At 41.1% G+C, this 17,059-nt stretch overlaps 1 protein-coding gene across 1 annotated transcript in view; it reads right to left on the reverse strand.

Moving 5' to 3' along the window:
- Nucleotides 1–262: 262 nt before the first annotated feature.
- Nucleotides 263–17,059, reverse strand: part of LOC107503132 (aldehyde oxidase 1-like) — a 55,419-nt gene continuing 38,622 nt past the window's right edge. Inside the window, 13 exon segments of the mRNA XM_036235841.1 lie at nt 263–313; nt 1,212–1,354; nt 1,357–1,378; nt 2,021–2,103; nt 2,106–2,208; nt 3,263–3,334; nt 4,850–4,880; nt 4,882–4,950; nt 6,126–6,177; nt 9,921–10,098; nt 11,752–11,979; nt 13,755–13,958; nt 14,785–14,874. Coding sequence (XP_036091734.1) covers nt 263–313; nt 1,212–1,354; nt 1,357–1,378; nt 2,021–2,103; nt 2,106–2,208; nt 3,263–3,334; nt 4,850–4,880; nt 4,882–4,950; nt 6,126–6,177; nt 9,921–10,098; nt 11,752–11,979; nt 13,755–13,958; nt 14,785–14,874 — 1,326 coding nt within the window.

Below are 17,059 nucleotides of genomic sequence, written 5' to 3' on the forward strand. Positions count from 1 at the left end.
AGGGACAGAGCAATGAAAATATCTTTCTAGAGGAAATCAGTTAATAATGTCATTTAAAATATGGTTTCTAAATTGCTTAAGCATATCTATCGAAATCTAACTGGTATGTTTAAAATCAGCATCCTATAAAAGCAATACTCTGTGACATGATCTCTGAACTTTGAAAATTTGTCTTTTAGACCTAGTGTCATAGAGCACAGAGATTGGGAAGATTGCTGTGTTGGAAGAGTCACTCCATTTTCTCCAGCAGTTTGTACTTGATTCACATGCGTACATTCCAAGGAACATAGGATCCAGGTTTATCCCTTGGGATCTAGAACAAAGGGACAGATTTGTATGTTTGCATTTGGAAAATGTTTGTGACAAGTGAAAAATAGCAGAATGTAAATAGGATAAAAACCACTCTGGCAACCATGGCAGCGAGAAGTCTGGCAGGGACAGCGGGAGGAATGGAGAAATTCAGGAGAGGACTGGGTGGGGCAGGGCAGCTACGAGAGTCATCAACCTGTGCTTGGAGAGGGACAAGTGAAAAGTGGAATCAGTCTATGTTTCTCCAGAGTGGTTCATGGGGCTTAGGAAAAGCTATAAGGAGTGCCACAAAGAGCCAGCATGAGAGGAGGTCTAAGAGGGGGCTCTCCCCTCAATGTAGGAATAAACAAGGAATAACTTGTTTATAGTCAGAGGGGTCACTGTGAAATACACGAGTTCCTCCCACAATTAAAAATCCCATCACTGAAAATGACCACGGATAGCTGAGATGCTTACTCAGCAGGGGTGTGGACGCAGGAGGGGTTCCTGCTACTCGAGGCTGGGAAAGGGCCCTTTGCACTCCTGTTCGAATCTGGAATTGCCCACACTCCGAGTGCTTGCTTGGGTTGGAGTGGCCCATGTTCTTGGCCTGAGTGTCAGGGTCAGGGCACAGTTACTGCACTTCTATTCCTGAGCAGTGTGTTCCAGGAAGAAGACAAAACACAGGAGAAACATACAACTGATAATAAAAAAATGAACTTTTTCAAGTGGTATAAAACTGAGCCCCACTGCAGGCCAGCCAGGCAGGGCCAGGCTAATGGAAAAATGCAATTCGAGGGCCACTCAGCTCTTCTGCTCAAATGTCCTCAGGGTTCTTCCATGTGAAACCATCATGATGGGTTAATGCAACTTGACCACAAGGACAGGGGACAAAAATTCAGAATTTTATGAGTGGAACGTACCATTTTTGTGAACGTATCTTGACAGGCCATTCTAATCTTCTCCGGGGTCAGTGGACTCCTGAGCGTCAATGCCCCCAACAGGCCTCTCTCCTGTCGTGCTGCAATCACTGCGTCATGGATGGCAAAGATCACAGAACACCCAGGAACATCCCAGACTCTCCCAGACCCTTGAAGGGAAATAAGTCAACTAGGTTATGACCCTCTGTAGGTACCTGTGTATATATGCAGCTATAGGTGCATATGTGCACATATAAAATATAAAATACGCTTTTTTAAAGGTAAAAGTTATATATATATATAGATATATATATATATATAACTTTTACCTTTAAAAAAGTAATTCGTTATTTAAACCCAATATTCCCATTCTTAGGATTCCAGCCTAAGGACATGATGCCAAATGGAGAAAGGAGATAAAGGCATGAAAATGATTATTGCAAGATAAAAAATCAGAGGCAATCCGATGGTAATAGTAGTTTGCGTTAGACTCCAAGATTTGGAGTATTTTAAAAACTATAATGTTGTTAAATTATTTTATAATTTAAATGTTTAATAGGACTTTTTCTTCTATAATTCTGGTAAAAATTTTACTTTTTTAAAGGTAAAAGTTATATATATATCATATTTTGTATTTTATACGTGCACATATGCACCTATAGCTGCACATACACATATATACACAGGTACGTACAGACAGTCATAACCTAGTTGACTTGCTTCCCTTCAAGGGTCTGGTAAAAAAGAGATGAACATCGCCCCTCCCTGCAAAGGTATCACATAAGTATGCATTTATTCAGAGCATGGCTTACCTTAGATGAATACCGGGTATTTGAGTTTTGAGACAAAGGAAATAAAGAGACGTGAAACTCTGCGGGGATGTCGCAGATGGCAAGATTTTATATTGGTCTGGGCCATGAGTGTACGGGACACCCCGAGGAGAGTAATTCAGTTCCTCAATTATATAAAGTCCCATGCCTTGAATAAATGCACCTTCAATCTGAGGCAAAAAGAAAATAATTAGAATTTCCATGTATGATAAAACAACAGTAGCATTTCAACTTCATGCTGTTGGTCAGAGTTGTTAAAATACAGCGTAAGAGGGTTTTCGGCATGTCTTGGAGCATGCCTGTGAAAGTTTACTTCACAGTTTACCTAAAAGCATTTTTAAACATGTTATTGAGTGCTAAGTCAAAGGTCTTGAGTTTAAATCTCAGCTTGGCATTAAATTTTTAGCTCTAGAAGAGAGCTCAGAGAGCCTGTAGCGCAAATGCCCTAAAGTTTTCTTCCTACCAGGCAGATGAAGCCTTCTCTGTTTGGTGGGTCCACCGACCCTATCACACTGGGACAGGCTCTCAGGGCTTGAGAACCCTGTCATCTCATCCCACCATCCTCACACATGAACTGGCTGGCCTCACATCTCTGGACTCAGTTTCCTTCCTTGTAACATAAAGGGTTTGAACTCTCTGTTCTCTAAGCTTCCTGGATGGCTTTAAAATGCTGTCTGAGATGTGCTAGACATTTGGCTACTTAGGTAAAACAGCTTGTGATTTTACAATCTTGTCAATTATCTCAAATTTAAATAAAAGCCTTCTGGGCAAAATAGGCTACCTATTAATCACTACTGCTGCAGTTACTTGGCATTCGTTATCTCAGCCCAATTTCAAGCTCCTTGGAGCTGAAGCCCATCATATGCCCAGGTCTTGGCACTTAGCACTACATCTACTTCTATCCCAGACATGTGGGACTCATTCTGTCACCTCTAAGCTTAATCCTGCCTCATTCAAGCTCCCCAGTCACAGACTGTATATTTCTTCAAAACTACCTAACACATCTTTGTTTCTTTCTCTCATTTATTCATTCGTTCATTCATTCATTCATTTTTCTTCCCTCTTTTAAACAATAAGGGATTTGAGTTCTGTGGCTGGCCTGAATAGATAGATTCTGACTAAAGGCATAGAAAAATAAGATGAAAACATGGATGCCACGTTTTCCCTGCAGATCTCCAAAGCAGTTTTGGCTTTTATAAATAGGAAGTGAGGCAAATCAATTACACATATCTGGCCTATGTCAAGGGCTGGGTTTATACTGCAGCCAACATCCATGACAATGTCCGTTCTGGTGTTCTAGTAGTTAAAAAAAAAAAAAAGTAAAAATGTTTACTGTGATGAATACAACTTAGAGAGAGAAAGCTGAGAAACAGTTTCTGCCTGGATGGCATTGGTATAGAACTTATTATATTTCAAGAGAAAGAAGCAATATTTCATTATGTTGCAAAGTTTATCATGTAAAAATTTCAGAGTTATACAAATACTCTTAACCAGCTTAAGCACTGATCACTTTTTATTAGAAACAATAGGAGAGAAAATATTTACTTGAAAAATATTTACTTGACTTTGGTTCCAGCTGAGTGAGGTAACGCAGTGAGTTTAATCTACTGCAACAGGCATAAGATACGACACAGAAAACAGAAAATGTATATAGCCCTCATGATCCTTGTTGCAAAACTTTGTGGCTACCACACAACCCAACATCCAGAGTCCAACTGGCTGTGTGATGTTTATTGAAGCACAGAATTCAGGTTGTATCAACAAAGTGTCTTTTAATTGTTATCTGCTGTTCTAGATTTTTCATTTTTAGAGCAGAAGTTGTAATAACGCCTTTGCTCTCCAACAGGTCTGTGCCTTCTTTTATGTGACATAATGGTCTCCTAATGGTCATGACAAACAGATTCTATTTATAATTATTAATGGAACAAAGGAAACCCAAGAGTGCCCTTATTTGATGGGGAACTTTCATTAACATTTTTCTTGTGAAAATTAGATAGTGATCTAGAATGTTCTGCTATAATAAAACCTCAGGGACTCTCTTATTTAAAGACACAATGAAATGTAAAATTCTCTTTGACACCAGTTAGCAAGGCAGGGTTTCCAGGGAACAACTGGCCTCAGCTGGAAGTGTGGGAGGTGCTCTCAGGTCTGTAGTGTTAGTGAAGGTTTTGCTTTCAAAGCTATGGGTTTACTGCTGTAGCTCACTGTTTTTCGGTAGGTTTGGAGAGAGTGCTGGTAGGTTGTGGTTGCCAGCCTCCAAGGTGGCCCTCAAAGATCCCCACCTCCTGGACCACGAGGGTCAAGCCTTATGTAGTCCCCTCCTACACTTTACCAGTGTTGGGTTACGTGAACAATAGGAGATGGTAGAGTAATAGTATGTCACCCTGATATTAGGTTATAAAAGACAGTAGCTTCTGTCTTTTTAGTGGATTGTGGATGTTAGTGAAATCCTTTGAGAATGTCATATGATGACATTTCACGTAAGTGGTTAGGATTGCCAGTTGTATTAGTAGTCTACATGGAAGCCCCCTTTCGGTTGTGTTTCCTCTTTGAAGTTTCCTGCCCCCCCCCCCCACCCACCGATTCCATTTAAAAAGGCCAGGGAAATAGAGAAGAGAGGCCACTGGTTGTTTTGCATGGAAGCAGCCATAGCACCAAGGCAATTGCTCAGCTTCTATTTTCTTCTGGCAATGAAAAGAAATTATCCTGAGGACAAATACATGGCCCTTCATGATGCTCAGATAAATAGAATATGTGGAATTTAGGTGTATCTAAGGGTGCAACTTAAAGACCCTCCCTGTTGGCACTGACCTTATGAGCACTTGTCAGGCAGTCTTTTGGGGGCTCCATAAATGAAGTATTCAAAAGGGTGGCCTTCGCCTGCCTTGCAGTTCATGTTTGATTCATAACCCCTGGACGAAACAGAATTCTTGAGGAGTGTCGTTAGGTGATCATCTCCTAACTGCAGAACGTGATGGTCAAACAGAACTGTTAGGAGCTGGGCTCGATTTGTAGGCACCGCAAACCAGAGAGGTATACTTGTGCAATGAGGTGCTAGTGCATGATAATTTGATAAATGTGTTGAATAAATGTTTACTTCTTTCTTATTTACTTACTTTGTCTGACAAAAACATCCAATCACTCCCCACCAATGACTCCTTACGCTTAGAAGTTAACTGCCGACTGTATGATCATCTGTCCTAATGCTTTGGGCTAATAGAGGCTCATGCAATCCTGTTGTCATCGGATCTGGGGAATTCCACCTGCATTTTACACCACACACTACTTAAAAGGCTCACACCAGCACATTTGTCTTTTGGGGTCTAGGATTCAGCCTCCCGTGTGAGGGATCAGGCCCCCGGGCTCTCGGGCTCTGTGGCTACTCTGGTCTCCCACCCTCAGGCTCCACGGCCTTGTCTGTTCCTGGCGATTCTTTAAGGACACCAAATGAATGTCATGGTAAAAGAGAGGCATCGGCCAGCAGCTTGCCAGCACTTTTTACCCTTTACTCTTCTGCTCCCCCCAGACCAAGGTGGCCATTGAAAATGCTTCCAGTGCGTGCTTCTCGTAGCCAGTCAGTGCCGTGGGGACACCCTTGACAACTGGCAAAATGCTAAAATCAGGCACTACTCTCTGTATCACCCTGCTCTCTGATGGCTTTCACTCCCATTAAAGCAATTAGACAAACTGTTTTCCAAAGTATGTGAGTTTCAGTTGTCCCACATTTTGACAACTCATAGTTATTGTCAGATCTCTTATTGTTGCCAGTCTAGAAAGTGTAGTGTTTATCTCATTATGGGGTTAATTTGCATTTCCTTTTCTTTGTTTCTTAAGTAATACACTGAGTTTTCAACCAAAGGTCAACCACTGTTATGGGTTTCTATTAGTGCTTTGTACTAACCCCCAGAGATCCCTCTAGAACTACCCTGTTTGGACAGCTGGATTAGGGAGAAGCTAAATATTCTTTATAATAGTGGGTTAATACAAAGTACAAAATTAAGTTTTGCCAAAATTGCAAACAGAAATGAAACTCTCCTCGAGATACCACTGCTATTTTCCATAGCATGTAATTGAAAGGACTATTTACCTATAGTATCCAATAGCTGAGAGGCTAATGCTTTTGTCAAAAGCCACCTGTGCTTGTGAAAGGAGAATATCACATGATACAATAAGAATGTTTAAAATAAGAACCACTCGTAATTTAAATTTAAATTTTACTATGTGTTAAATAAAGTTGCCAGTAGTACTAACTAGGAAGGACCTAGGAAGGACCAAGATTATATTAACTAGGAAGGACCAAGATTAATTTATTCCTTTCAGCATTCTCCATCTCCACAGGCAATCATGGTTCACTGCATTTGTTCAAATGCATAGGACCATAATAAATGATGCCATCATATGTTACACTTATAGTCTGGACTTCAGTAGGCAATGCATATTCTGCTTACGAAGACTTTTACTCAGTCATCTGGAAACACTTAGCCTATTAACATGAGACATTTCAGTAAACAGTGGGTGGTCGGATGTTTAAATTTCATATCACGTGTTCATAATGGTCTTAGGAGAGGGGTATAATTTTGCTAAATTGTACCATTTACACCTGAAGTTCTCCTGACTCTGCAGTGCACACAGTTGACTCATAAATGGAAAAATAGAGTTTAGGTCCAAGTTCTCAAGTCTGAGAAAGAAAAAGGCAAGAAGTGCAACCATTACATAAGAAGGTGGGCTAAATAGCAGCATTTCAAGATGATAGATGACTGACTTGCATGCACTGCATCCCGCCCCAGCTTTCTCCAACGAGGCTCTCTCAGCCTTCCTGAGCCCAGGCAGCACAGGACAGAGGGCAGGAAAAAATATACCCAGAAAGGATTGAGAGCGCCCATAAATATGAATTATAGAATAAGTCCTAACTCTATAGGAAAGCAGGGACCATTTCTAAGTGAGACTTCTCAAATGTTATCTACAGATCGATGTTTTTAATGTGACATTCTAGAACAGTCAGCACAACACATATTCCCAGCCTTTATCAATACCATTTCTACCATCTGATACTTTAGAATCTATTACCCTGAAAAACTTGCTAATTTACTTTAGAATGTGTCTTCTCTTCCAACTAGATCATAAGTAGATCAAAAGAAGTATGTCAATATTTCCATTGCATTGAGTGTCTGGGCCAGGACTATGTTCCTTAAGCTACTACTTTCTCATTAGGACATTTGAGTGCACTGCTACCTTCAAGGATACCCAGACATGGGTGGAGCAACAATTTAGCTTTGGTTTTTTTTTGTGTGTTTTTTTTTGTTTTTGGCGAGGAGGTGTTAGTTTTAACATGCAAAGTTTAGTATGGATAGTTTGGGGAATAAAGAGAAGAATCGTTTACTTGAATGCATAGTCCCCTAGTTGTAGGTATGATACAGAGAATCAAAAATGAAAATCCAAGTTAGATGAAACAGACAGACAATGTTTTTTGCCACAGAATGAGCTAAGACCATTCTAAATCATCTTGGCACAGACATACAGAGCTTTAGTTGGAAGGGAACTTGGAAGTAATCTTCTCTAACTAGACAGCTCCCCACAGAGATCCAGAAGAAACCAAACTGCTAACAGAATTAAAGGCTGCTGTAATCAGAAACATCAAACTCTAAGCTAAACTAATGTTTTGCAATTAATAAGAATATGTCACATTGCAAGTCTGCTTATGCTAAACTACGGGGCCATGGAGATATCTCAGGAAACTGGAAAACAAGGATGGCTTCTTTGCTTTGAGTCTCCAGGGTAAGAGCAATAGTAACAGCACATGGTCTTAAGAAAATGCTTCCAACACTGTGGTTCAGGAAGGCCTGCAAGGAACACCTTTGTAACTGCTCGACTGGAAAGTGCCAACCCCAGAGATGCAGGCCAGGCCAGCCAGGGGTCACTTAAAGCTCTGAGATTTCTTAATATCTAAGTTTCGATGCAGAGTGGCATGATTATATAGGATTTGTAAAGGCAGGATCTTCAGAAATTCTGGTAACAAGCTAATTTCCATTTTGTAAAGCTAAAATTTTAAAAAGCTTTTATTATTCACTGAGATTACTTATAAACAACCTTAGTCATAAGTGAAAGTCAATGGATTCACATGTCAATCACCAGCTAAGCCCAAGGAAAGGACTCCATTCCTAGATGGATTCTCTGCCCACCAGAAGGAACTTCATAGCCACCTTTGGCCACACTTGGTGTCCAAAAATTTGCATTATTTCAGCAAACGACAAGCAGAAGCCTTTATCATTCCAAAAGAGAGACTTTTGACAGTGAAAATGGGCTCTATTTAGCTGGTCAGCAGGTGTAAACTAGAAATGTATTGGGAAAACAGGGACACAGGGGTACCCTTGCTCCGGGCACAAAGGCATATACATACACAACCCCAAGAGAGAATTTTAGAACCTTGAGAAAAGCATCCTATCCATAATAATCATCAAAGGGCCTTATCAGCATGTTTTACTATCTGTTGACACATCAGTCCCAGAAACACTATCTTGTGCACCTGGCCAACTATTCTCAAGATAATAAAGATGTGGAGTGGCATCCCCCACAGAGAGTCCAGAGCCCGCTGCCCTGGGGTTGCACGTCAGATGCCAGTTGATGCCAGTTGCAGTGGCTGCTCCTGAGCTCCGTTCTATGGCACGTCATTGTACTCCGCTAGAATGCGAGCCCTTGAAAGAAGAATCATGTCCTAAAGCATTTCTTGGAATGCAACGTAGTGTCTCACACAGAGTAAGTGCTCAGTAAAAGTTTGATAAATGAGTTTGCAACTGCATAGCCATTCAATCTGTTTCTTAAGCCTTGTAGACTCTGTATTTGGTCTTTTTGGCCCAGAAGTTTCTTGCGAGTGAAATTCATAGCCGTCACATATGATCGAGTGACAGTTACAGTGGATTGTGCACTTCTCACACCGTGTGACCCTGCCGGCAGCAGCACTTTGCCTGCATGGCCAGGACAGCATTTCTGTCAGAGACTACTGAGTAATTTGTTCCATGTGCTGCTGTAATCTCCTCAGGCCATTTAAAATGTCAAATCTGGCTCAGCTAAGTGGCACCACAGGATGGTTCAGTGTTAGCGCCACAAAAGATAATTTCACAAAGCTTTATCTATGAAATCGGCACAACTGGAACAGTAGAACAGATGGTTCTCCAATAATAAACTTGGGGCTTAGTCTGTGAAATCTGAACCTTCTGGCGATCAACGCTGGTACTGGTGAGAGGTCTGCTTAGGTCGCATAGATTCCCAAGGTGTCTCTGCCATTCAAATGCTTGAGCTCCTACTCTGTGCCAAGTTCCATGCTAAGACACCAGGAATACACAAGCTAGTTAGATACTGTGTGCCCTTCGGGATTCACAATTTAGGAATTAAATATAATGTAGATGAAATGTGCTTGACCCCTCAGCCGTTGCGAGCACGGGGGCTACTGCTGCTCAGGAAGACGGCGTGGAATGACAAAGGCACGTGGGATCTGTGTCCAGATAGTTCTGAAGTCAAATCCTCGTTCTGTTCCTCACTAGCGGGGTGTCCTTAGGCAGGAGAGTGAACTTCTATCTGCTTCAGTTTTCCCCTCTGTAAAATAGACTCTCGCCTGCCCAACAGATCGGGGTTCCGTCAAGTGAGAACTTATAAATCACCCAGCCCAGGGCCTTGTACAAAGAAAGTGCTCAAATATCATTTCTAGTTCCCTCCTCTATCTGGTTTGCTTCAAAATAGTCTTACAGCACGGAGCATCCAGGAAGCAGCTTGATTGATCTCAAGTTCCTTGATTTGGCCCTAAGCAAATGTTTTAAGCAGAGAAGCTGGTTAGTGTCCGATACGGGGAAGGAGGATGGGAGCAGCAGTGGGTGGTGGGAGCTTCTACATAGCTTTTGAGAATGAAGTTGTACTGCTGGCTGCTGTCTGGTTTCTTCCCCCTGAGCTGAATCCCACCTCAGTTCCCACTGAAAGGCTCCATGAAGGGGCAGCTTGAGGTAGCTGAGAAAGCACAGCTTCTGGGGCCGCTCAGACCTGAGTTCTGTTCCAGCTCCTCCTCCCACCAGCTGTGGGACACGGGCAAGTTATTTAAGGTGTCTGAGCCTCAGTTTCTCATCACTAAGATAAGAATACAAATCATATAGGTTGCCCTGAGGGTTGAATGAGATAAAATCTAGAAGAACTTATAGTGGGTGCTCAGTTATCATCAATATTTTTAAAATCTCCTTTTGGAGAAATATCTGATGAGGGAAATGGGACAGATCTGATCTACTAGAGCCTAGATTTTAAGTAATGACAACCATTAAATAGCGAGAGCTGTCATATCTATCACAGCATATGCTTAGAGATTTCGATATGATCCATAAACAACGGAGACTGTTTTCTCCGTGATCCTGGCCAGTCTGCTCAAGGACAGAAGGCCCAGACTGACCTCTTCGTTGGCTGTCAGCTAATCAGTTTACCTCCAAACTGTATGCCAAGATTCTTCGCTCACTGATCCCTTTCTTGTGCTGGTTTCCCCCTCTCCTTTCCTTTTGAATATCCTTGTTTCTGCCTTTATTCCTCAGCCACAGCCTTTTGACTGTCTCCTCATCTGGGAAATTTGTGTGCAGATGACTAAATGGCTCTGTGTTGTTTTTGCTATCAAAAACAGGCAAAGCGGCAATAAGATCGCTACCTGTATTGTTGTAATACTCCTCTGAGCTAATCTATCTACACTCATAACTGCACGAAAATGTTCTAATGATTACAGCAAAGCTGAGCTAGGATTGGTGGGTGAACATCTGTTCACCTGTGGGAATGGGTTCATGGATGGCTACGGGAATGAAGGAAGGACCTTCCTATCCACTTTTCCTGGCGTCCTCTGCTCCCTCGCATCCAGCGTACATGCTAATGCCCCTCACAGTTCTACCGCCATTTATCCCTGTTTTGTCATGACCCAACATATCTGCCACATCTTTGTCATGGCTCAGCCAAAAGTGTGAATTCTGCAAAGGGGAGAGACAACTGTCTTGCACTCAAGACATGTATATGTGTATCTATATAAATACACGTATATGTAAGGACATAGATAATAGTGGTCCCAAATCACTGCCACACAATGAGCTAGAAGAGAGAAGTCCTTCACCAGCTATTCAGGTTATGTTTCATTCAAGAATGAAGAGGAGGAAACAACAAGTGGAATTTAGCAACCAATAAGAAAATTATTTAATCCGTTAAATGACAAGAACAGATTTTCAGTGTCCGCTTCACTTTTAATGGCTGTGAAATGAACAAGCTCCTAAAATTGTGTTTTAAAAAATTATTTACTTTTCTGGGTTTATTTTACCCCCACCCACCAAGAAGGGGAGGAGCACCAAATACCTCGTAACTTCACATTTCTATGACACAGAATCAAACGGTAGCTAGGAGTCTTGGTGGCCATCAGTCTCACCCTCTTACTTTATACTTGAACATTTTGGGGCCCAGAGTGAGTTGATGCATCTGCTTAATGCCAGGGCCAGGTATAGATACTGGGTCTCCCAATTTCGTAACAAGAATGCATGCCAACACCCCCGAAAGTGTGGGCAAAGATGCTCTTGTCCTCTCTGGAGAAAACTTAGTTCGATTAAGCACAATTTTGGTGAAGTTTAACAATCAGGTATTACGATCATATGGCTAATTCACCTTAACAGAAAGTTTCCTCAACACATTTTGATTTGTCTGTTCGGAGAACTGACCTGACCAGCAGCACATGAGCCAAAGCCAACTGGATACTTCAGGGGGACCACGGCCAGCCCCTTCTTCTTCCAGTAATTCTCTGAGTTGAATCTTTCCACGGCTGCTTTCCTCAGGGAGTAGGAAGATATGGCCATACATTCTTTCCAATACTGGATCAGGTTCTTGGCATGAATTTCTTGTTTGTACGGTGTTTGATCAAGTTCCTTATACATATTTATTGTTTGGACCTATAAAAAGAAAGGAGATAAAAAGGTTTGGGGTGAGCTCTGCAGATATGGTCTCTTCCATCTCTTGTCTTCTTAGTCAAAATTTGCTCATCGAATAAGGCCCAGACCGAGTTCAACTTATGCCTTGTTGAAGCCAACGCATGACATTCTCTTTTTCAACTTGGAGCCTCTATCAAATATTAGCACTTACATGCTTTCCATGCTGCTCCTGTGTAAGTTCAAAGGAAGGAATCCTTTCCTCAGGTTTCTAATACAACTCAACACAGTCTAGGTACATGGCAGACTCTTAATTCTAGGTGACTTTGTGAATAGATATTGCAAGGTAATCCGAAATTTAAATTCCAGGCTACATAATCTACATGATTTAGATTATTCAGATGCTGTGGCAGGATAAGAGTACTTACTTCCAAATGGGAAAATATGAAAGTTTGTTTAAATATAGCCCATAACTAGGATGAAGAACAAATGAACATATTTCATCCCAGAATATCTGAAGCACTGAGTAGAATTATTCCTGGATTCCCAGAATTGGCGACCAAGGACCCCAGCTGAGAACAAAAGATCAAATGCCACACATTCTCAGTTGAGAAAACTCAGCAGTTGAGGCTAACCATCTCCTCAGGCTGACAGGGACCATTAAAGACATACACTCGCTCACCCCATTACCCTAAAAAAACCCCTCAGATCACTATAAAAGGATGACTGGAAATTAGTAAGCTGTTATAATCACTGCCATTTGGGGGAAGGCAGTGTTTTTAAGCATGGCTTTTCTCTCTTCCAACTTCCCTGGGGATGAAGGGAGGTCATTATCTGATTTTCCTCCCTAGTGCTACCGAATGTGACAAAGTCTTTGGTGAGATGGACAGGAAGGAGGGACAATGACCACCCCCTGACCTCTGCAAGTTCAAGTGACAAAGAAGATGGTTGCTGCCTATGGCCACAGATTCTTATGCTGAGGAGAAAGAAGGTAGATAAATTGGAGACTGGGGCTTTCCATAAACTGCTGCAGCGTGGGGCAAAGAGGCATGGGCATAAGGAGAAGGCTGCATGAGATACCAGTTGAGGGTCAGTTGGAAATTTAAGCCCCCCTCCCAGGGGACTGATGATTTCCAAGAGAGCTGGCAGAAATGGAGCCCACAGACAACATCCTTGAAAAGTGACTACATCTAGCCAAAAGATGACAGAGTCCTTGCTGGGAAAAGTCACACAGGGAGATGCTGCTTGATTTTTCTGATCCTACTCTTCTTGCATCAACACTATAACAGAAGGCACAGGGGAGGAAGAAGGATGGGAGAGCACACTGAGTCCCCCAACCCTAACTCCAGGATCCTGGATAGAAGAGGCACAAGGAAGGAAACAGAGCTTGCTAATGATGAAGCTGGGACTTAGACTTAAAGAACCAAAAGGATGCCATTTTAGTGACTGAAGTGACTGTCGCCTGAAATATTGAGGAAGCAGGGGCAAGAGGGGTACGTCCAAACCCATCAGCAGCAGTTATACCCCTAACCAATGGAGGCTTCTCACTAAATAAGTTAGACTTCAATACTCACTCTTCAACATCTTTCTGTCTCCGGGAACTTTGAGAAAAAGCCTGGGTAAGAAAAGCATCACTGAACTTTGGGGTGTTGGCTCTGTATCAGCCAGTTCATTGGGTTACTTTGGGCACATCATTTAGTCCCTATTAATCTTAAATTCCTCAACATGAATGACCCCCCAATGGCCCTTCCACCTCTAAAATTTGATAGTTTTTATATGTGAGACTAATTTAGTGTTACCTTCTCAGGGGGCAGCCCACATTTGGCTGCAACTTCCATGATACAAGATTCAGTGATCAACCCTGCTTGGGAAAGGCCAAACCCATGCAAAGTCATTTTGGATGGAAGGGTGGTTTTGCATGATCCCCTGAACGCTCATGCCCAGCAGCGCATGTCAGGAAACTTGTACGCATTTTCCATTTTCAGAAGTCCCATTTCTATTACCTAGGGAAATATAGAGTTAAAGTGATGAGGACCTCATCCTTCTGTACCTGTTTAACCATCCTATGACCTCAGACCAAAACTGGGCTGGAAATGATCTACCCTATCTGCATCACATCAAGCATAGAAACATAGACCCATATCTTAAATTAAATGCATTTTTACTGTAAAATAATATTTAAGGATTCGAATCATTTTTCTTTGGAAATCATTTTTTGTTTTCACATTTTAGAGTAAATGCATTTTTTTTCTAGGTTTCAAACATTTCCAAGAGCCTTAGAAGCATTCATAGGCCATAAACATTGAATCTACAGAATGTAGTGAATATAATATCCTAGAAAACAGAAAAAAAAAAAATTTGGCTTTGATCTAAGATGTTGGTTCTCGAGCAGTGGGAAATTTTCTCTTTTATCCCCTGGGAGATTTGGCAATGTCTAGAGACATTTTTAGTTAAGACTGGAGGGTAGCTATACTACTGACATCTGCTGGGTATAGGCCAAGAATACTGCTAACTATCCTATAATGCAGAAGACAGCCCCCCAAACAAAAAATTATCCAGTTCAGAAGGCCAATAGGGCTGAGGTTGCAGTCTAATGCATCTGGGAAAAGAGCACTAAGTATAGGAAACCTGGAGGGAGATAACACACAGATGCAGACGTAGCCGATATCTGTGGGCTCATTTTGTGGGCACAGTAACATAGGGCTATCCTTACAATGAGGGCCTTTATGCCTTTATAATGAAATATTATTTAACTGCTGAAAATTTTCTGAATCAAATCATTTTATGTAACATTTTCCAGAATGGGAACTTGCTCCTTAAAACACTTACAAGTAATGACTCATCCAGAGTGGCGCCTCCATTATTACTATAACGTTCCATATCCAGGGCCAACATCCTGCCATCATTCGTGAATCCAGCCTGGGGAAGGAGAATTGACCTTTGATACTGGTGTTGGGGGCCAAGTGGATGTAGCTATCATTTACTGAATTTCACACCAAAAGCACAAGCAACAACAACAAAAAATAGATAAGTTGAACTACATCAAAATTTAAAACTTTCATGTATCGAAGGACACAACCAACAGAGCGAAAAAATAACTCAGAGGATGGGATAAAATATTTGCAAATGGCATACCTGTAAGGGGTTAATATTTAGGAAGTATAAAGAACTCCCTCCACTCGAAGACAAAAAAAAAAACAAATGACCTGCTTAAAAAGTAGACAAAAGACTTGTCTAGACAGACATTTCTCCAAAGAAGATAAGCACGTGAAAAGATGTACATTACTAATCACTAAGGAAATACAAATCAAAACCATAAGATACTACCTCATATCCATTAGAATGGTTACTACAGAAAAAAAAAATAGAAACAGAAAATAATAAGTTTTGGTGAGGACGTGGAGAAATTGGAACCCTTGTGCACCATGGATGTAACATAAAATAGAGTAGCAGCTATGGAAAATGATATGGCAGGCCCTCAAAAAAATTAAAACTAGAACTACCATATGATCCACACCTGTGTATTTATCCAAAAGAATGGAAGGTAGGGTCTCAAAAAGATATTTGTACACTTATGTTCATAGCAACATTATTTATAATAGCCAAGGGGTAGTAGTAACTCATATGTCTATCAATGGATGAATGGATAAACAAAATGTGGCATATACATGCAATGGAATATTATTTAGCTTTAAAAAGGAAGAAAAATTCTGACACATGCTACAATATAGATGAACTTTGAGGACATTATGTTAAGTGAAATAGGCAAGTCTCAAAAAGATAAATGCCATGTGATTCCATTTATGTGAGTAGTTAAATTCATAGATACAGAGTGCTGGTTTCCAGGGGCTGGAAGAGGAAAGAATGATGAGTTATTGCTTGATGGACAAAGGCTTTCAATTTTACAAGCTGAAAAGAATCCCAGAGATGGATAGTGGTGATGATTATACAACAATGTGTACACTTAAAAATGGTTAAAATAGTAAATTTTGTTATGTGTATTTTGCCATGCTAAAAATAATAATTAAAAGGAAACAAAATAGAGAGGGTAGGGAAAGATATAAGGCAAAACAAACAAAACCCCTCCCGTTTAATTCACCGTTACTGTTCAATCAATCCTTTTTTTCTCCTCATAGAGTGAATCAACTGTAATTTCTGGGCCTCTCATTCTTGCCATAAGTCCTTGAATTCTGGCTCCTATCCTTATATTTCTGCCAGAACTTTCCCCAAATCTTCTGGCCTGCTCATAATGTACTCTGCACATTTTTCTCATAAGGCCCAATTCAGTGAAAACTCCCAGCAGCATTTGGTGCTGCTGGAGGTCTTTTAAATACGTATCTTTGAACTCTCTCAGGATGTTTTCGATATTCCTGTTTTCTGTCTGCACACTGCTTCAATATCTCTGAATTTATTAAAGTTCATTTTAATGATTTTTGCTTAATGGAACCAAATCAACACCAAAGTAGTATGGCTTATGACTTCCGGCAGTTTGTGTTTGAGTCCTGGCTCTGCCAATTAACCCGCTCTGTAATCTTAGGCAAGCTTTATAACCTCTATCTGTGAAATGGCAATAAAAAGGTAATGTGTTGGAAATCATAGGCAAGTGACCGAAACATAGCAAGTATTCTAAATATAAATTATTAGCATTACTATTGTAAATAGTATAAATATCATCTCCTGTCCTTGCACTACCCTCCATCAGAAAACATTATTTTCTCAGAGCTTTAATCTCCACTGGCTGATGGTTTCTGTAACTATAATCCAGTCCTTTTAATACTGCCCACATGACACTGCGTACTCTCTTTCTTCTCTCGTCTGCTGTCCTCTGCAGAAGATCCAGTGGAGGACTCAGAGTCCTAGGGCAGTACTATCCAATAGAGCCTTCTGTGATGTTCTACTTTGGGGTGTCCAATATGACACATGTAGTTACTGAGCACTTGAAATATAACTAATGCAACTGTGGGGCTAAATTTTTAATTTTATCTAATTTAGTAAATTCAAATTTAAATATAGCCAGATGTGCCGAGGGGGTTTCACACCCGACAGTGCAGGCCAGAGGGATGAGGGTGGCTCCTAGATGGAAGCTTGATCCCCTGAACGATTC

Source organism: Rousettus aegyptiacus, unplaced genomic scaffold (genome assembly GCF_014176215.1).
Source record: "Rousettus aegyptiacus isolate mRouAeg1 unplaced genomic scaffold, mRouAeg1.p scaffold_m13_p_2, whole genome shotgun sequence".
NCBI lineage: Eukaryota > Metazoa > Chordata > Mammalia > Chiroptera > Pteropodidae > Rousettus > Rousettus aegyptiacus.